The sequence below is a fragment of the Diplotaxodon limnothrissa genome, linkage group LG3 (genome assembly GCF_057381915.1).
Source record: "Diplotaxodon limnothrissa isolate DT_005_m linkage group LG3, D_limnothrissa_male_GT1.1, whole genome shotgun sequence".
In the NCBI taxonomy this organism is placed as follows: domain Eukaryota; kingdom Metazoa; phylum Chordata; class Actinopteri; order Cichliformes; family Cichlidae; genus Diplotaxodon; species Diplotaxodon limnothrissa.
The window spans coordinates 4,514,977-4,536,671 of record NC_140598.1 but is presented as its reverse complement, the minus strand read 5'-3'; the positions used below and the strand labels follow the sequence as shown (position 1 = coordinate 4,536,671).

At 40.1% G+C, this 21,695-nt stretch overlaps 1 protein-coding gene across 1 annotated transcript in view; it reads right to left on the bottom strand.

Moving 5' to 3' along the window:
• The window catches only part of LOC146634309 (protein NLRC3-like), a 709,813-nt gene that overhangs the window by 460,922 nt on the left and 227,196 nt on the right, over nucleotides 1–21,695 (bottom strand). Inside the window, exon 11 of the mRNA XM_085376492.1 lies at nucleotides 7,813–7,986. Within this exon, the coding sequence (XP_085232618.1) occupies nucleotides 7,813–7,986 (174 nt within the window). The remainder of the gene's footprint in view (nucleotides 1–7,812; nucleotides 7,987–21,695) is intronic.

Below are 21,695 nucleotides of genomic sequence, written 5' to 3'. Positions count from 1 at the left end.
AGATGGGAGGGGTTTGAGCTCAGAGCTGAGGCCAGATAAGTACAGCCTTCCTCTGTGATCAGACAGCCTGACAGACTGCAGACACACAAAACAACAATCTATCTGTCAACAGTTGTTTTCTCTTTGTCACAATAACATCTATCCATCCATTGTAACTTTATTTATAAGTGACAATACCCAACAGACAACAACAGTCATCTGAAGCTGTTTAACAGTGTAAGGTAACCGCCACCAGTGTGAGCAGCACTTGGTGATGGTGGGAAGAAGAACTCCCTTTGACACAAAGATCCTCCCAGTGAAAACAGGCTCCAGGAGGAGCATCTACCATGACTGGTTGCAGGGTGAGGGGAAAGAGAAGAGATGAGCTCAGAGAGACAAGAACAAAACACAAACTAAGGAGAGAGCAGACAAAAGACCTGCAGTAGTGACATATAAAAGCATCAGGAGTGAAAAGAGTGGAGAAGAAAGCAGAGCATCATGGGAAGTCCACCAACAGCCTGAGCCTATAGCATGATGTATTTCTCAGTGTCCTGTCTGTGTGTGAGAGACAAACAGCCTCTGTATGTGTGTGTAAATACAGCATGAATATGTAGAGGACATGTTTGTGGATATAAGTAAATGAAAGCTCTGCGTCATTTGAATCTTTGACTCTTGTTTCTGTTGCAGGTCTGTGACTGAACTTCTGGGAGGAGAAACGTTGGTTTCATGCTCTGTGATTCTGTGTTTTGTCATCTCTCTCAGGTGATGGAGAGCTCAGATGATGACCCCGCCTACGTGGTCAAATTCAAGTCTACATTCAGAACAGACCTGGAGACACGCAAGCAAAATGCCAACATTGTATATGTGAAAACTGCTGCTGGAGCCAGATTCAAGGAGCTCAAGTGTTTACCCAGATCTTACTGAACTCACTGCAGGAACAGAGGGTTGTTGGAGGGAAACCTGTGGAAGCAACAACATCTGAGCCACCAGAGAAGAAGTTGGCCCTGTTGGTGCTTCATCAGAGTGTGAACAGGAGGAAGACTCAGCTGAGAACAGTGTGGTGGATACAGAGCAGAGCCCACCATCAGTACAGAGGCCTGTCCATTAGAGTGCTGCTCCAACATGCAGCACATGTACTTGGCCACAGCTGCAACATCTGTACCTGTGAAAGCTTCTTCTCTGTTGCTGCTCATATTGTGCAGAAGAAGAGAGTTTCTTTATCATCAGAAAATGTCAATGAGCTTGTGAGTCTTAGCAGCTGGCTCGGTGCAGAGGAGGAAGAACATGTCAAGTCAGAGGAAGATAAATGCAGTTCATGTTGTCAACTCAACCTGGACTGTTGAAAGAGTTTTTCTTTGTCTGGTTTCTGACTGAGATTCTCCAAAGGAAATCCAGCACAAACACACACTTCACACACTCAAAGTCCTGCACAGTAAATGAGCTGATGAGCGTTTGTGCTGCTGCCTGATAACAGAACAATAGTTCTGCTGCTTCCTGTTCTGCAAACACACATTTATAAATGTTCACTTGCTGTTGATCAAAGGTATGTTGGTGGCTCTGGACGCTGAGGGAACTTTGTAAAAAACTAGATCAAATGTTAACGTCCTGGCAGAGGCAAAGAACTTTGATTTGATATTTGATTAGATTCATGTTTCAGCTCAGACTGACAGAAATATTTGAACTGCTGCTGTGTTAAAGGGAACACTGCTGTTAGAAAGCACCTGATCTGTTTCTGCACACTGAATGTTGCACTTCTCATACTGCAGTACTATTAAAATAAGTACACAATGCACTACTTTTGAACTCATGATTGAATGTTGCTGTAACAAAGCCATTAATGTGATTCAAAGTGTTCATGGTTTCCCAGCACAACAAATGATTGCACAAGTGTGACTGATCCACTTTCTAATGTGTGTGTAGCCCACACTGTGTGTCACTGTGTCACAGGTGAGTCTGTGTGTCCAGGTTCTATGAGGACAACAGGATATAGTGACTGAGTCCAGCAGCTTAAAGTCTGACTCCATCCTCCATTTAAATAACTCACAGCAACAACTGAATAGCTTTGCCTTTGTGTAGCTGACACTTCATTTTAATGTCCTTCTATTCTGGTTCATCTGGTCTCAGTTTCTATAAGCACACAGGTTTCATCAGGACTCTATGACCTCAGTAATCTTTGCTGGGCCTTAATGCTCTGAACAAAGCTGAACATCACAAGACTAAATAGAAATGAATCAGTCTTTCATTCTCACTGCTGTTTGACTTCAGCTCTCAATGTCCCACCATAACCCATGGAAAGAATTACTGTCCATCCAGGCTGCTGAACATGAAGCTGATGAAGGTGGAGTATTGTGAGGGCTGATGGAGATGATGATGAGGAATCCAGGAGCAGTGGGTGGATGGCAGCATCAGCATGAAGGATCAGTGTGAGAACACATCATCATCCACAAAGGAAACCAGTCTGAGTGTCTGACGCTCTTGTTAGAAAGACGCAGTCCCAGCAGTTAGCTTGTCTGCTAGTTAGCTGAGAGCTAACTCACTTGTACATTGAATACCAAACTGTGTAAACCAGGGGTGTCAAACATATGGCCCGTGGGCCAAATCCAGCCCTTGAGATAATTTCATATGTCAAATATTGATGAATTTTCAGGCTTGCTGATAATCAATGTGAGCACGGCTGAGATGTTATTCTGATGAGCAAACCATGTGGCCAAACACTTTAAGAGACAGACTGGGATCATACCATTATGTGAAAGAGGACATGTCCCATAGACAGCAAGGGTAGTGGTAGAGACCAGTACACAGAGAAATGGGAGCTGTACTGAAATGCAAGCGTGTCAGGAAAGAGTGAAAAGGCAAAATGAGCAGCATCTGGCTGCATTTCAGTGATATTGGAGACCACAAAGCTGAGTGCAACATTTATACAGGAGATATACAGGAGACGCTGAGAGCAGAACTGATAAAATTAGGAGCTGGCTAAAGTGAGACCCATTTTTATTTCCACCCATTTTCCACTGTGGAGGACAAAAGGTTTCAAACTGGTCCAGGTCTTAAACCTCACGTGTTCTTCCTAATAGCAGTAAATGGATAGAAATAAGGCTTTTATGAAAACACTGAATACAACTTGCTGCCTTTAAAAAGACTAAATGTACAGTTCAGTATTGAATACTACATAAAATAAACTATATATAAAGTTTGTCTGAATGGCAGAGATGCAGAAATATGTGCATGTAGCACAGAGCCACGGCTCAGTGTCTGAATGAGTCTCACAGACCTGAATGTGCTGTTGAAGCCATTTATAATTATATCGTAATTCTTTACTCGTTTGATCTGCTCCTTACCACAAGCCACCAGACGTAGAAGGTTTTGGACTTTTAACTATATTTTCTGAAGTTTTACAACTTTTCTTACTGTTAAAAACCTCGTTATGGCCGTTCATGCTGTACAAAGTAATTAGACATGTGTGGTATCTACACTGTAAGACCGAATAGTAATAGTTTGATAAATGAAATGAGTTCCAACTACTTAAAAACCTGTTATAAGTTCATACACCTTTATTTTTTTGAGTAGTTTGAACAAGTTTGTTTTTTCAAGTTATCAGTACTTGAATATATTGATTAGTTTCTGACATTGCCCTCAAATAATTTGAGTTTTAACACTGACATCACTTACGTGCCTACGTACGTACCTACGTGCGCCACCTGTTTCTTTATGAAGTGCTGGCAACCATCTTGGATTCCTCGCTTCGAGTGCAAATGCCCGCTCATTACTCCGAAAGAAACTTGTTGAACGTTAATATCCGAACAGAAATAAAAACATTTGTCAAGGGTTTTTTGCGGCATTGCCTTTGACGCTGGATAAAGGAGGGCATGCTATGGTATGTTACGGACTTTTGAACTGGAACAGCTAACGCTCTGCACTTGGCTAGCTGCATTTACCGCCTTTGCAGCATCTTCAGGAGCGCTTTTGTGGTAAGTTTTATTTTTTCTGAAACTATAGTTCTCCGTTGTAATATGGCTTTTTATCGTCATAAATGTACAACTCTAGCAGGCATTTAAGAATTACATGCATGCGTCGTTTTATCCATGTCGGCTTGGCCCCAAAGTGTTTTGCATGAATTATGCTAATAAGCTCATATTTAGTATAACACATTATTAGTCGCAGCAGAGGCTGGGACTAATAATGTGTTAATAACTTTTCTAATCTCTTACTGTTTTAAAAGAAGTCTTTAGAAGGCGTTTCTGGATTTGCAGATTATAAACTGCCTTGTGGTTAAATTGTTGAATCAATATGCACTGCTGCGCTGCTTCACACTTAGCGCATACGTGGATATTGATATTGGCTAACCCATTTGCTAACTTGTGGAACTTGAAACTTACGTTTAGTTCTCTGGAGTTGTACATATTAAAACTGGGGCAGCAAAATTGTAGGCACAGGACATACAAAAGCAGTGATTAATCATTACATAATTAGGCGGTAGAACTTGGTTTACATTGCAAATAGTTATGTATACTAAGTTGAAATGTAGAATCTTCTGAACTGTAAAATTGTTGCGCCTGGTCTATTTTAGGTTAGCTTAAGGGTGAATCCATCAATAATATATTTACCAAACAGTTATTTTTTTTCGTTTTATTTTATTCTGATACCTAGTGTTCATTAGTGAAAGACAGTTTTTTTTTTCTGTCAGGGGCTGGGTCTGTGAACCAGCATTTTGAGTTTATTTTGTATTTTTGCTTTCTTATGTTATATTGAAATGAGGTGAAGTTCTTGTGTTGTTGTTGTTATTATTAGTTAAGGTTTGAGTTCTGGGCTGGTTATGTTTCATCTGTGTCTCCTTGGTTATGTGTCTTGGTTATCAACTCCTGTTATCTGGCCTGTCTGAACAAATTATGCCTTTGGAGTGTAAGGATTTTGATGTATTTTGCAAAGATTTATTGACTAATTGAAACTTGTAAACACAAATGTATCCTGTGTGTTCAGATCTGTGCAGAATTCCACAGGATTACAAACCTCCACCTGAAGAACCACTTTTATGCTGTGCTGGACCAACATGCTCCCCGGCTCCAGAGCTTATTCAGGAAGAAAGCTGTTTGCACAGGGAACGTGATGTCCTGTCTCACCTCTTCAGAAGCTATAATCTCCAGGTTAGTGCGTTTTTGTCTTGTTTTTTGAGCTTTAATTAATTTGATCAATTTTAACTACCATTCTTGACTAGGTTAGCCAATAATTTAAAATAAAAAATTTCTTGTGATGTAGGAACAAGCTGATATCCATGCCCAAAGTGCTGGTGTGCTTCATGCCCTCTCTGCCTATTTGTACGAAGACACCTCTACCTTCATCAAAACATGGGATGTAAGTTTTGGACAAAGTTGTGAACAATATCTTAGTAGCATCCTTGTTTAGATTTCTCAAAACATTATGACACTTTGACAGTTTGAGAAGCATCTCCATGCTTGGATCTGTCTACAACAGTGTCCATGTCACATAATGGAAACACTACATGTTTTTAATGTGTGTAGACCTTCTATAATGTTCCTAGCCCAACCATACATCACTGTACAAATGAAAAAAATATATAACTCCTATTGACTTTCTGTTGTTATTGCTACGAAGAGGTATGACTTTGCTTTACTAAAAGTACTATTTTTGTCAGTTTGTTTTCTCAAATCTTTGGTGTGTTGTGGCTTTTTTGTTGTTCAAACAATTGATTTCTGAGCTAGTAATAATCCAGAAATGTGACTTGTATAGATGAAACTAAGAGAAATAGGAATGCACTAACATGAAGTAATTTTGTTTTCTGTAGATGATGCATTCTGATAGACCAGATATTAGTGAAGTGCCACTTGGACTCCTCCTGATCAGAGCCAATTCCAGCGATGCAACATTCTTCTGCCCTGAGAAGACTGCAGTTTTGGTCGAGGGTAACATGATCATTGTTTTCACCACCCTGGCTGATGCATTTCTAGTGATATTTGGACTGACCTACGCCCTGCACCTAAGCTACCCAAAATGTTTGGCCAACATTTTTGACTTCATTCAGAACGTTTTGATGGGTCTGGAGGGTGGGAAGTTGAAGCCCAAAGTGCTGAGTCTTAAAAATGATCTTTTGGCAGCAGAATAATGTCCAGGATTCCTACACAGCCCTCAAGTGCCTGTTAAAGCAAGTAATTCAGTTTATCATGTTTCCAAGTCTGGATAAGTTTTTTATAAAAAGAGAGAATAGAATAAAGAAATCTTTGCAGACTCTGTTTCATACTTCATTATCTAAAAGCCACATCCAAAGTAAAAGGGGTGATTTTAATTTATTTATTTATTTTTTTCCCCCATCATCACTTGTGTTTTAGTTGATTTTGATTGTGTTTTTAGTCAGATAACTGTAAATCTATAGAGAAAATGAAGGACAATCTCACTACATTTCTGGCTTCTAGGTGGGATCTTGAATGTCACTTAAGGAACGTTCCTCCTGAACTGCTCATAACTGACATAAGGCGCTAAGGAGGTTTATAACACTTTGTTTTATGTCTCTAAAGAAGTATTTATCTATTTAAAGTTTTATTGCTTTGTTGTTGAGACTGTGATTGCACTCTACAAATGTGCATTTTGCATAACCACAGTATTGGCATATTAAAAAGGTTACCAATTATATTTCAGTGTATTAGCTGCACTATACCATACTATTACTTTCATTCGGTTTTCCCTCCTAATAATGCAGGATTTTCTTTTCCTTTTGTTTGTTTGTTTTTTAATAAAAAGGCCATGCTCAAGTGTTAATCAAATTTGAATACTCATAAAACATGTTGTGAAATTCTTTATTTCTAATATTGTAACCTTGTGCCAAAATTTCTGACATTATTGCCTATAAAATGTGGTTGATTTGTCTTTGGGCTTTTTGTTAGAAAGGCTTTGTGTTAAAGTAACTCAATAAATTTGTAACTTGAATTTATATTTTCTGTCTTATGTTTTACAAGTGTAATTATTTTGGGCACTTTTTATATCTTTTTTTGGGCACATATCAAATTCAAAACAAAGTAGATTTGGATATTACAAGCATTTGTATTTTAAATTTTTGAGTTGTATTAGCTTAAAATGGTTAACATTTTGAAACTAAATATTAATTCCTTAACGTTACTTGAGCTAGATTTGTACTTGAAACTCAAAATATCAAGTAGAGAGTACTAAACCAAAAATGTGGATATAACATAAAAACATTTATCAATGGTACTTAAAAATATTTATCTAAAGCTAATAAATAAAGTGTGTTTATTTAACTTTTATTTTTAAGTTTTAGTAACTTAAACTATTTTATGTAATCAGTTTCACCAAAAGTTTTGAGTAAAATTAACTTATTGGGTTTTACAGTGTACAGAAACGTCAGAATCTCAGCTAAAAGTTCACAAAACCATCTCAACAACCACCAAACAGCTAAAACAGCAGGTGAACAGATCACACAAAAAAGATGTAAACACAAATCCCCCTGATCATCTGTTTTTTAAACATGAAGCGTCGTTTTGGACGTTCATTTACTGCTGGTTCAGTGAATTTTGGTTGGACAGTGATGAAACCTGCAGTCTCAGAATCTGTGAGAAGTCTGCTTTCAGCACGCAACAGCATTGTTGTGTTGTGTGGATCCACCTCTGCAAACTCATCACTGTTTCACCATCATGTTTCTACTTAGACAATAACAAAGGAAGCAGTTCCCAGGAACTACTTCCTGTCTTGTTAACATAAGAGTACGTTGCCCTTCAAAACACCTCCACTTCTCCTCTTATTAGAGGACTGCCTTATTATTAATCTGCTAATTCTGTCAGTTGATGAAAGAAAAATGCTTGATCTCACCTGAGAGTTTCCAGTGTACAGTGTGGACTCTTCAGTCCTTCAGACAGAAGCTTCACGCCTGAATCCTTCAGGTTACTGTTACTCAGGTCCAGCTGTCTCAGATTAGAGGTCTGGGAGCTGAGACCTGAGGCCAGAGCTTCACAGCTTCTCTCTGACAGGTCACAGTGACTCAGTCTGAAAAATAACAGATAAACAATTACAAAAATAAAACACTTATGTTGAAGTGTAATGAGATACTGTTATATTTAGCAATATTTCATCTTGTTTTGTCAGGAAACTGAGCACTGATGCAGAACAACATGTGGAGAGAATCAGAGGAGAAGAAGTGAAGAGAGAACAGCAGTAAAACAACACTGAATTGTTCAGTGTGCTTTTGATATCAACAAAATGTGTCAAATTTCTTTATTTTGTATTTGTTTTAGTAGAATTGATGATTGTCACTTAGATAACAACCACAGGCCAGGTCTAAATTCCACTTTGGTGACAGTTACACCCAGAAATATTTCAGAAACGTGGACAATTTGTGCTCCAATGTATTCAGTATTGAACAAACTGAGTACCGATGACCACTTAATATTTTTGATATTTTATTTGAGTTGTTCCACCTGATCTGTGTTAACTAGAATAAACATTTAAAAGCTAAAGCTACGATCACATATGTACTTACAGAGCTTTGTTGGAGGCTTTGACCACTGGCAGCAGCCTCAGAAGAGCCTCCTCTGAAGCAGAGTATTTCTGCAGGTCAAACACATCCAGATCTTTTTCTGATGACAGTAAGATGAAGACCAGAGCTGACCACTGAGCAGGAGACAGTTCATCTGTGGAGAGACGTCCTGATCTCAGGGACTGTTGGATCTCCTCCACTAGAGAACGATCATTCAGTTCATTCAGACAGTGGAACAGATTGATGCTTTTCTCTGCAGACAGATTCTCACTGAGCTTCTTCTTGATGTACTTGACTGTTTTCTTATTGTACTGTGAGCTACTTCCTGTCTGTGTCAGCAGACCTCGTAGGAGAGTCTGATTGGTCTGCAGTGAAAGACCCAGGAGGAAGCGGAGGAACAAGTCCAGGTGTCCATTTGGACTCTGTAAGGCCTTGTTCACAGCACTCTGGTGGAGAGATTGAAGTTTTAGTTTGTTAAATAGTTTAGACCATGTAGAGGTTGTTTGTTGTTGTTCCAGCAGATTGAGTCCAGAGTTGCTGAAGGTCAGATGGACATGAAGAGCAGCCAGAAACTCCTGAACACTCAGATGGATGAAGCAGAACACCTTGTCCTGGTACAGTCCTCTCTCCTCTTTAAAGATCTGTGTGAACACTCCTGAGTACACTGAGGCTGCTCTGATATCGATGCCACACTCTGTCAGGTCTGATTCATAGAAGATCAGGTTTCCTTTCTGCAGCTGATCAAAAGCCAGTTTTCCCAGAGACTCCATCATCTTCCTGCTCTCTGGACTCCAGTGTGGATCTGTCTCAGCTCCTCCATCATACTTGACCTTCTTCACTTTGGCCTGAACCACCAGGAAGTGGATGTACATCTCAGTCAGGGTCTTGGGCAGCTCTCCTCCCTCTCTGGTTTCCAGCACATCCTCCAGAACTGTAGCAGTGATCCAGCAGAAGACTGGGATGTGGCACATGATGTGGAGGCTACGTGATGTCTTGATGTGGGAGATGATCCTGCTGGCCTGCTCCTCATCTCTGAATCTCTTCCTGAAGTACTCCTCCTTCTGTGGGTCAGTGAACCCTCTGACCTCTGTCACCATGCCAACACAGTCAGGAGGGATCTGATTGGCTGCTGCAGGTCGTGTGGTTATCCAGAGGCGAGCAGAGGGAAGCAGTTTCCCCCTGATGAGGTTTATCAGCAGCACATCCACTGAGGTGGACTTTCTAGGGTCAGTTAGGATTGTAGTTTTGTGGAAGTCCAGAGGAAGTCGACACTCATCCAGACCATCAAAGATGAACACAACCTGGAAGTCTTCAAAGCTGCAGATTCCTGCTTCTTTGGTTTCAGTAAAGAAGTGATGAACAAGTCCCACCAAGCTGAACTTTTCCTCTTTCAGCACATTCAGCTCTCTGAAAGTGAATGGAAATATGAACTGGATGTCCTGGTTGGCTTTGTCTTCAGCCCAGTCCAGGCTGTATTTCTGTGTTAAGACTGTTTTCCCAATGCCAGCCACTCCCTTTGTCAGCACTGTTCTGATTGGTTCATCTCTTCCAGGTGAGGCTTTAAAGATGTCTTCTTGTCTGATGGTTGTTTCTGGTCTGTCTGGTTTCCTGGATGCTGTTTCAATCTGTCTGACCTCATGTTCATCATTGACCTCTGCAGTCCCTCCCTCTGTGATGTAGAGCTCTGTGTAGATCTGATTCAGGAGGGTTGGGTTTCCTGCTTTAGCGATGCCCTCAAACACACACTGGAACTTCTTCTTCAGGGTGGATTTAAGGTTACGATGACAAACTGGAGCTTGAAGTTCTGAATGAGAAGAAAAATAAACACTCAATTCCAAAAAGAACTAATCTTTAAAACATGTTGCTCCATCTTCCATCTCTGGAAAATGTTCATTTATCCAGCAGCTTAAATCTTTAGATAAATCCTCTTACTGCTCTGCAGACGGTCAGCCAGCTCCTCCTGCTTCATTCTCCTCAGGAAGTCCACTGTGATCTTCACAAACGCCTCTCTGCTGCTGCTCCTCTGACTCTCTAAGCATTCTGGGTAATCTGGACTCAGAACCTTCTGGATCTTCTTCAGCTCGTTCTTCACAAAAGTGATGATGTTGTCCTCCAGCAGCTGGAACAGAATATTTATGAATGAGCCAATCAGACTGAAATCATGGAGCCAAACATCAGATCCATGTTGGACACACTGACGATCCACTGGTCTACAAAGAGCAGCATGGAGATGACTGTGAACAGAACAGATGTAACAGTAGTTGTTGTACATGTACAGACCATAAATATGGAGTCCAGCTGTGTTTGATGCTGCTGGGCAGACTGACCACTGGGAACCTCTGAGCTCTGCTGGTCCACTCTGTGGAGGAACCATGAAGGATTAGATCAACACAGGATAAAGATCCAGGAGTTTCTGCTCAAATAACTTCATCTGAATCAAGTCTTTCAAGCTTTAAACTCTCAGATTGTGAACATATCAGTAATTTTCAGTCTGTTTTCATGGACGTCCTTTCAGTGGTGATGTCAGGGATGATTTTGAAGAAGCTCATCAAACTGAACCATCAGCAGATCACTGCTCCAAAACCAGAACATGATCCGAGTCTCCCTCCACCACCAGAACACCAGCTTTACTAACGTGGTAGATCAGTGTAGTACAGATCAATAACTGATGAGTCATTTGATCAAAATCACTGAGTGCTTCACGTCTGACCCTCTGATGCTTCTGTAGACATTTTGCATATTTAATGAATGTCTGACAGTTTTACATTCATTCTATGAACACAGTGGAAATGTTGTGTTATAGTCTCCATGTTGTTTCCAGCATCATAAATTCTTAAGTTCAGAAAATTAGATTCTTTCTTCACAGCTGAAAAACAACAACATTTATTCTCTATTGAAATCTGCATCGTCCACTCCAAAGGTCACAATCTGAAGGTAACATCTGGTTTTGTTCCCTGTGGTTAACTCTGAGCATCAGTATGGTGGGATTTATCCACTACATCCACACCACTGTGGTTCAGTGTTGTCCTGATGGAGTAACAGCAGCCAGTATGATCCAGGCTTTAGCTGCTGGGTCTCTGTGTGACCTCTCAGACTGTTTAACAGATCAGACACAAAGAGAATCAGAGCAGCTCTGTTCTTTAAAGACAAACATGAACCCACTCAGGTCACACTTTCCCCACAGATATGAGCATCACTGTCCTCAAACAGCAAATGACCAAGTCGAACATTTGGATCTTTTCTCTTTCATTGTTTTCTTTTTAATGGATCTTTGTAACATTCTGAGGATGTTTCAGGTCATATTTATCCAGGAAACACAAACATGTAAAGGAGTCATCACAGCTCTCTGACCTCGTTGCTCCAGGTTCACCACTGAAGCCTGGAGGGAAATCTTTGGACCAGTCACTCCTCACAGACGGACAGCTGGACCCTGCAGACTGTGACCTCTGACCTCTGCAGACACAAACATGATTGAAGCAGCTGTGATCACACAGACTGCAGATAATGCAGCTGTTTCCTGTCAGTAACATCCTCTTAGATTAGAGTTCAGCTTTTTACAGGAAAACTGGACAAAACTGATTTTTGTTACAAACACATTTTCATTTCCTCTCAGCTCACAAACACAGTCAGACAATCAACCAGAGTCAACACTGATTATAATGTCAGTGCAGAATTATTTCTGTTACTCAGTGAGTTCAGCTCTCTGACCTCGTTGCTCCAGGTTCACCACTGAAGGCTGGAACGTCGCCTTTGGACCGGTCACTCCTCACAGACGGACAGCTGGACCCTGCAGACTCTGCTCTGTCCTCCTCTTCCTCCATCATCATCTTCAGTCAGTCTGAGAGGTAAACCACAAACACTCAGTGATTTTACATTAACAGAAGTAACTGAGTTACAGTCGCTGACCTCTGACCTGTCATGTGACCTAGAAACCAGGTCACATGATTCACATCAGCTCACACACACTTTCTACCTGCAGAGGAAACACAAATCATTCATGTGCATCAACTGAAATCCTCCTTTCCATCATGTGTGCTGTCCAAATATATTTTTAGGGTGGCTGTAGCTCAGGTGGAAGAGCAGGTCAGCCACTAATCAGAAGGTCGGTGGTTCGATCCCAGGCTGCACCCTGGCTGCATGCCAAATATCCTTGGGCAAGATACTAACCCCATGTTTTCCTACTGGTGGTGGTCAGAAGGCCCGGTGGCGCCAGTGTCCGGCAGCCTCGCCTCTGTCAGTGCTCCCCAGGGCAGCTGTGGCTACAATGTAGCTGCCATCACCTGTGTGTGAATGGGTGGATGACTGGATATGTAAAGTGCTTTGGGGTCCTTTGGGACTAGTAAAGCGCTGTACAAATACAGGCCATTTACCATTATGTAATTAAGTCAGTCTAAATATCAAACCCAACAACCTTTGTATTGTTGTCATAATTACTTCCTGTTGAAGCAGATCCAATATTTGTAATGAAGGATTTTAAACAGATAACGTCAGCATGTTTAATTCAGTTCTACACTACATTCAATTCAGTTTTATTTATATAGCGCCAAATCACAACAAAAGTCACCTCAAGGCGCTTCATAGATATGCATGCATATGGTGCAGTAATTATAAAGACCCCTGACCTCCAACAGCTGTTGACACAGTAACTGGTTATGGTCAAACAGATGTGTCCACCTCGCAGCAGTTACTGTGGAACAGCAGCTGAGCTCATTCTGCAGTCAGTGTGTCAGTGAGAGCAGCAGCTCCACCTCCTCCACAGACTGATGGAGGCAGGAAAATCAGTGTACTCAGTTCTGTGAAATACTGTAAATGCAGTTTCTTTTACTGTTTATGTACAAACTGAACTTTGAGTCTCACTTCAGATTGGATTTAAGTGTGTGTGTCACACCTTTATGTGTTACTCCAAAAAAAAGAAGAAAGCCGTCTGACTGCTCAGACTGAGTCAGGGTAAAGTTCACATGCTGATTTGCTCTGTTCGGGTTCTTCTTCTTGCTTTTCTTAAAAGTAATGCAGTACATTACTTAGTTACTCACTAGATTAAGTAGTGTGTTGTTATATTCTGTTCCTCAGACCAAGAGTCTATGAACCAACTGTTCTTAGACATTTTTAGATCTGGGCTCTAAAAATCTGCTTATTGGCTCTCAGCTATAGTTAAGCAAGATGTCTTTGGTGAATTGAGGCTGTTTTATACAAGCTAATGACACTGACTTATTCTTCACTCAGATATGCTGTGACATTCAAATGTTACAATGTTTTTATTCTGGGACTACAGGAATGATTTTATATGATTCAATATCAGAGTCTACAAGAGAACAAAGATCCCCGCAGGATGTCTCTGTTTGGGAAATACTCCAGTCATCCCCCTGAACCTGGTTAGTGACCTGAATCAGTGCTTTTTCCATGAATCCTACCGATGCTACCATGAAAACATGTTCAGCTTGTGTTTGAAGATGACTCACATGCTGACATTAGATACAGAAGAACATAAAGGGAGCAGCTTATTGAGGGAAACCCAAAAAAGCAGAACACAAGCAGCTCTGTCCTCTGTCTCACATCATGTTCATGAGGAGAAAAAAAGCCCCTAAAGTTCCTAAAGACAAACTGTTATAGGAGGAAACAAAGCAAACTTACAGCCGTCCTGGAAGGAGGCAGGACTCCACCTGAAGCTTAGCACAGGGGGGGAGGAGGCAGACTTTCAGAAGAGTTTCTGACAGTTTAACTTGGTGATGTCAGATTTAATCTCGTCTCATTTGTTACGTTCCCCTGAGGGGTCTAGGCGGTGAGGGGGAAGTAACAAAAAGTGTCCGGGTCAGAAAAAGGAGACAAGAAGGCAAAGGGGTTAAATTAAAGAGTTTTATTAAAGTAGCTCAACTAAAAGAGACGGACAAGCCGCTATCACCATTTAAGAAAACAAACAAAACTCAGGCGTTGGTCAATAAAGCAAAATGTAAGCCAGAAAGTAGTGATGGCCCGCTTGAAGCTGGCGCTCCGGAGCGTGTGTCGAAAAAAACAACACACTGGTTCAGAAGCACTGTGTCGAGGCTTGCTTCGTTTGGCAAAAGTCACGTGACCAGTGACGTCCGAAGCTTCATTACGCACGTAACTGCTTTGGTACCTGATTCAAACGGATATAAGGAAGTGAATCATCCACGGGATTCGTGGAGTGTGTTGATGGTGACAGAGAGCGAAGAGGTGATCATTCCACTGACAGATATGGAGCCAGCGAGGAAGAGAGGACGTTCTGGCGTGTGGGAATATTTTGAGTTGATTTTGCTCAATTCATTTTATCTGCCGAAGTGAAAAACTTGAAATGTCCAAAATCATGTTTTCATAATGTAAATATCATTACAGCATATGACTTTAGGAACACTTCCATGTGAATTAAAGCTGATGAAGACTACAAAAATGTATTTGACACTATACGTACATTACATTGCTACAGTTTAGAAAATCATTTTGTTTATTGTTTTTAGGTGATAGTCTGCAGGACCCAGGAATACCTGCATATCTACCAGCTTGCAGTGTAGTTCCTGCACTCCACAGCCTCTTCTGTTCCATGCAAGTGGATTTTCTTCAGGGCAGGAGAAACTATTTCTAAGAAAAGAAACAGACTCAGCCAGCGCACAGTAACACTAATCCTCTTTTTAACTGTAAATAACAAAAGGGCTACCTGACATAGATCATGTTTTTACTTTGCAAGTTCTTGATTAGGGGTGGGTTTTGATTATCGCTTTTCTGATTACAATCCATGCTAAATTGAATAAAGTGATATTGATTCATTACAATCCCGTGTCGATTTGTAAATTAACGTTATTATGCCTGAAACGCCAGCATCTCAGGTTAAACCTCACAACATGTCGTCAAACACCATGCAGCTAAAACAGTAACTGGGAGCAGGTTTACGGATTCTGCATACAAACGTGAACACAGAGCGCGGACCCGACGCGTCAGAATCAGATGTTGATGTGTCGGCGGGTCCGCGCTGTGTTTGCCTCTTTTTTCTTCGCTGGCTTCTGCAGCTGCAGGTTTCATAACTCTCTGTTTACATCTCTAATTAAGTCTCACGTGTGTCAGCTTTCTTTTAATAGATACGAAATTATGGATATATACTGTTAAATGATCAGAATTGTAATATTTCTGACTGAGGCAAAACTTTCCAGATTCCAATCAAATCGGATCCTGTATCGAATCAAAATGATTCTACAAATCAGTGACGATGCAGCCGTACTCAGCTTCCTAAGCATTTTCCCTTTCCAGTTCACAATCAATCCCACTCCTAGGTCAAAAATATGTATAGGACAATTGGCCTCATCTAATATTTTGTATGAACCTATCCAGCTGTGATTAAATGACAAGTAGATGGAGGCAGGACTCCACAGCAGGGGCATACTCCATAATGTGCTGTGCATTCTCATATGTATATTATATATATTGCTCACTTATTGTATTTACCAACATCAAGGAGTTATGAGCAGAGAAAGGCCACACCATAGTGCATGTTTAAATAGGGAAAGTTTATTGATCAAAATGTATTACGCAGATACGCATTACATTTTTTCAGCCCCCAAATCGAGTAAACAAAACCAATTACATGTTCAAAGCAACGGAACGGTGGCCCAATATCAGAGAGAACTCCACTCTTGAGTGAGCAGTGATGATTGAGCAGTCCGTTTTATTTTGCAGATTCAAGCTGCTCTTCAAAATTTTCACCACCAGATGTCACCGGAGAGGACTGTGTTGAAAAGCTTCGAGTAATGAACCGTTTTTCAATACAAGCTTCAGAAAGCTTCATTTGGCCATCACTACTGTAAAGTAAGAGAGCAGCTCACTAGCTGTAACCACTCACATGGCACTCTGGCCCAGAGCTCACCTTTCCCTGGGATTAAATACTTTTGATTACTGACGAGAGTCAGCTGTGTAAAAGGGAAAGCTGGCACCTCAGGCAGAAGCCATTGAAGGACACTCCCACACAGGCACCTTCAGGAGGAGGCCCTGCTAGGGCCGTAACACATTTCTGTTTTTCCACTGAGCAGGTTCAGCTTTTATTAAAATAAATATGTTTGTGTCTTTCTCTAAATTCTTAATTATCAGTAATGTTCCCTGAGAAATCAACATTTCTTGGTTCTGATACAAGAATGTCGTTTTCATGGCCGCCATTCACGTGACCCAAAGTGTTTCTAATCTCTGGAGAACCGAGGTTTTACTGGTGCTCCTGAATGCAGCATAAGAAGGAATTTTCCACTAAGTTTCTGTTAGGATGCCTGGGTCGTCAACCCAGGGTTTTTGAGTTTATGATATTATTTATACTTTCTAGTTTTTGGTTTCTTTGAGTTCTGTCTTATGGCTTATGTCTCTGTCTTCTTTAGTTGCTCTGTCTCCCCTATCACCTGCATCCCCTTGTCTAGTTTGTGTCTATGTGTATCCTAAGTTCCTATATCCCCGTGTTCAGTCAGTGTTTGTAGTGCCTGCATATGAGTCTGTGTCTTTGTTCAGTCTGTGTTATGTGTTTCCTGTTTTACTTTGAAGGTCTCTGTCTTTTCTCAGTGTGTTCACTTTACGCTTCTTTGGTCTCGTCAGTTTTGATTTGCCCCAGCTGTGTTTCCCTCCTGTTACCCATTTCCTGATTGCTCCCTCTGTGTATTTAAGCCCTGTGTTTCTCTGTGTCCATGTTGCGATCTACCGTTTCCTAGCTGTGTGTTTCTATCATTCCTCCAGTTTAAGTTTGTTTTGAGTTTTTTCAGTTATGTTATGAGTACCAAATTAAAGCCTTTTTGAGTTCACGTCTGTCTCTGGAGTCTGCACCTTGGGTCCTATTCCTGTCTGCACACAGCCATTCATAACAGTTTCATGTGACATGAACACAGACGGATGACGTGTCTGTGTCAGTCTTTTTCTTTTGAAACAAACTTTATTGAGACCTATGAACAGTCCAACAGCTATGAATGAAATTTAGAGGATTCAAATAAATATTGATAAAAGTTCTCGGAGCTGCTGTGCAAATATTTTTAAGTTAAACTCCTGGTTTCAAACTTTAAGCTTTTTTGCTCAAGCAGTTGTACAGAAATAATATTAAACTATAACAGTACTGATATACAGTGATCCCCTCAAAAATAAACACAGATATAAAACTTCTGTCCATTCTGCCATTAAAACGGTAAAATAGATCCACTGATCTGATTTTTTACTGTTTATGAAGAATAAGCAAATATATTATAAGATGATGAGAGGTGAGAAAAAAAATCCTCAGAATCACTCGTTTGTATTCAAATGTCAAAGTTAGTGTTCATCTGTTCCTCTCCTACACGTCACTATAAAGTTTAATCTTCTAAAAGTCAAAGTTTGAGTTCATATTCACTGCAGTTTAGTACAATATCTACATGTTAACGTTTGTTTGTGCTAAACTGTTCATTTGTTCTGTTTCATAATAAAATATAGATATAAACATCTGTAACATCCGCACTTTAATATCTGGTATTTTGTACAGACAGAAGACAAAAGGTTTACTTTAGTATTAAAATATGAGTCAAAATCAAATATGTATATATAAAACTTAAAACTGATTTTTTTCAAACTTTTTTCCTCACCAGGAAACTTTTTTCACGCCAAAGCTCAACATCTGACTTACTATTAATATAAAAAGCGTGACTGAAGCATCTTTAAATGTTCCGATTTATTAACAGTGTTTTAAACTTAATACAGTAACGTTTGTTCAGTCTGAGAAATGTAAAACATGTTTTATCCTCCATCTTTGTTTCAGTGTGAACAGTCTGAGCGGACAGTTCGTGATATTTTTAACAGAGGCCGACCTGCTGAATCAAATTTGTTTTAAGGAACAAAGTCCTCTGCTGTCCCTCCACCTGCTGCCTCTGAACACAAAGGGTGAGAACTTTAAATTAACACTGTGGCAGATATGTAACCATCTTTAAATGATCTCACTGACTTACAGACAAATGAAGGAAGACATCTGTGGTGGCTGAAACCTCCACCCAAAACATATCCACAGACAGCAAGGTTGTTGTAGTTTTGTAATTTTTAATTAGTTTTTATTTCCATTTCTTTTTCACTTTGTGCTTTTAATTCTGTTTAGTTTCAGTTAGTTTCCACGGTGAGTTTGCTTGTTTCAGTTTATATTTGATTTTTTATTTATTATATATTTACGGGGTCAGAGGCTGGACTGACGTAGATTAATGTAGATTTTATGATAAAAACGGAACTTTTTGAAAGCAGTGACTCAGTCTTTTTTTTTAGCCAAACTAACAACACTAACAGGCCATTTCCTGTAAAATGTTAATCAGTTTTACAAAATCATTTCATTGATCATTCTCAATAATTTAGTTTTAGTTTGTGTGCAGTTTTTATTTCTACTTTAACTTTTTTCAGATCTAGGCAAGGCAAGGCAAGTTTATTTGTATAGCACAATGCAACAACAAGGTGATTCAAAGTGCTTTACAGAGACATTAGAAACAAAAACAAATAAAAAGCATGATTTAAAATTGATTAAAACAAGCAAATAAACTAACTAACTAATTAACAAACAAACAAACAAACAAACAAACAAACAAACAAAACAGTATATAAAATCAAAACAGATAAAATCAGAACAGTAGATAAAATCAGTAGTTAAATGTAAGTTTTGAAATTTAAGCTTAAAAGTGTGGATTTGGTGCTTTATTCAAATGCAGCTGAGAACAGGTGAGTCTTCAACCTGGATTTAAATAAACTGAGTGTTTCAGCTGATCTGAGGCTTTCTGTGAGTTTGTTCCAGATATAAGGAGCATAAAAGCTGAATGCAGCTTCTCCGTGTCTGGTTCTGAGTCTGGGAACTGATAAAAGACCGGATCCAGATGACCTGAGGGATCTGGAAGGTTCATACTGGGTCAGGAGGTCACTGATGTATTTTGGTCCTAAACCATTCAGAGCTTTATAGACCAGCATCAGAACTTTAAAGTCTATCCTCTGACGGACAGGCAGCCAGTGTAAAGACCTCAGAGCTGGACTGATGTGGTCCACTTTTTTGGTCTTAGTGAGGACTCGAGCAGCAGAGTTCTGAATGAGCTGTAGTTGTCTGACTGATGTTTTAGGTAGACCTTTAAAGATGCTGTTACAGTAGTCAAGCCTACTAAAGATGAATGCATGGACTAGTTTTTCCAGGTCCTGTTGAGACATCAGATCTTTTATCCCTGAAATATTCTTGAGGTGATAGTAAGCTGATTTTGTTATTGTCTTAATGTGTTTTTCTAAGTTTAGGTCTGCATCCATCACTACACCCAAATTTCTCGCCTGGTTTGTGGTTTTTAGATGTATAGATTGAAGTTCTCTGGTGACCTGTAATCGTTTTTCTTTGGCGCCAAAGACTATTACCTCAGTTTTGTTTTTGTTTAGCTGGAGAAAATTGTGGCACAACCAGTCATTGATTTCCTCAATGCATTTACCAAGAGCCTGTACAGGGCCTCGGTCTCCTGGTGACATTGTGATATATATTTGTGTGTCATCTGCATAGCTGTGATAGTTTATTTTGTTGTTGTTTATAATCTGTGCCAGTGGGAGCATGTAAATGTTAAACAGAAAGGGTCCCAAGATGGAACCTTGAGGAACTCCACATGTGATACTTGTCTGCTCAGATGTGAAGTTACCTATTGATACAAAGTATTTCCTGTTTTCTAAGTATGTTTTGAACCAGTTTAGTACAGTTCCTGAAAGACCTGTCCAGTTCTCCAGTCGTTTGAGTAATATGTTGTGGTCAACTGTATCAAATGCTGCACTGAGATCCAGTAAAACTAGGACTGACATTTTTCCACTGTCTGTATTCAGACATATGTCATTAAACACTTTGGTCAGAGCGGTTTCAGTGCTGTGGTTCTGTCTAAAACCTGACTGGAAGGCATCGTAGCAATTATTCTGTTTTAAGAAGTAATTGAGTTGTTGAGAAACTGCTTTTTCAATGATCTTACTTAAAAACGGGAGATTTGAGATCGGCCTGTAGTTGTTCATTTGTGTCTTGTCAAGATTGTCCTTTTTCAGTATAGGTTTGGTTACAGCAGTTTTTAGTGATTCTGGAAACACACCTGATAATAAAGAAAAGTTGACGATCTGTAACAGGTCTAACTCTAAAGTCTTTGAGACCTTTTTGAAAAAACTTGTTGGCAGGACATCTAAACAGCAGGAGGAGGAGTTCAGTTGACCTAAGATGTCCTCCAGGTCTTTGCTGTTAATCGGGTGAAACTGTTTCATGGTGTTTAAACAGTTTTTTGGTGGACACAGTACATATCCTGGATCTGCTGTTGATGTACCAATTGCTTGTCTAATTTTTTGGATTTTTTCTGTGAAGAATTTGGCAAAGTCATTGCAGGCCATGGTCGAATGAAGTTCAGCTGCCACTGACACAGGAGGGTTTGTTAGCCTGTCAACAGTAGAAAATAAGACCCGAGCATTATGGCTGTTTTTAGTGATGATGTCAGAGAAGTAGGACCTTCTTGCACTCCTCAGTTGTAAATTATAATTGTGAAGTTTCTCTTTATAAATGTCATAATGAACCTGGAGGTTTGTTTTTCTCCATCTGCGCTCAGCTTTCCTACACTCTCTTTTTTTCATGGAGTTTCTCCATGGAGACTTTTTTCCTTCCGGAGATAACCTTCACCTTAATCGGAGCAATAGTGTCCATTACATTTAACATGTTAGCATTGAAGCTATTGACGAGCTCATTGACTGACCCTCTGGACAGGTCAGGTGTTAATGGGAAGACCTGGTTAAAAATTGCACTACTGTCTTCAGTTATACACCGTTTTGTGATCACTGTTGTTGATATATTTGTGTGGGCTGAGATTTTACTTTCAAAGAAAACACAGTAATGATCAGACAGGCCCACATCAGACACAGTAACCTTTGAAATGCTCAGGCCTTTGGAGATCAGTAGGTCAAGAGTGTGTCCTCTATTATGTGTGGCCTCTGTTACATGCTGAGTCAGCCCAAAGTTGCCCAGAGTGTTACTCAGGTCTTTAGTCCCTTTGTCCTGAGGGTTGTCCACATGAATGTTAAAATCCCCAACAATAATTACACAGTCGAAATCAACACAGATCACAGACAGCAGTTCACTGAGGTCATTAAAAAAGTCTGTGCAGTATTTGGGAGGCCTGTAAACATTAAGAAACACAACTTTGGATGGGGCCTTCAGCTGTAAAGCCACATATTCAAAAGACTGAAAACTTCCAGGAGATAGCTG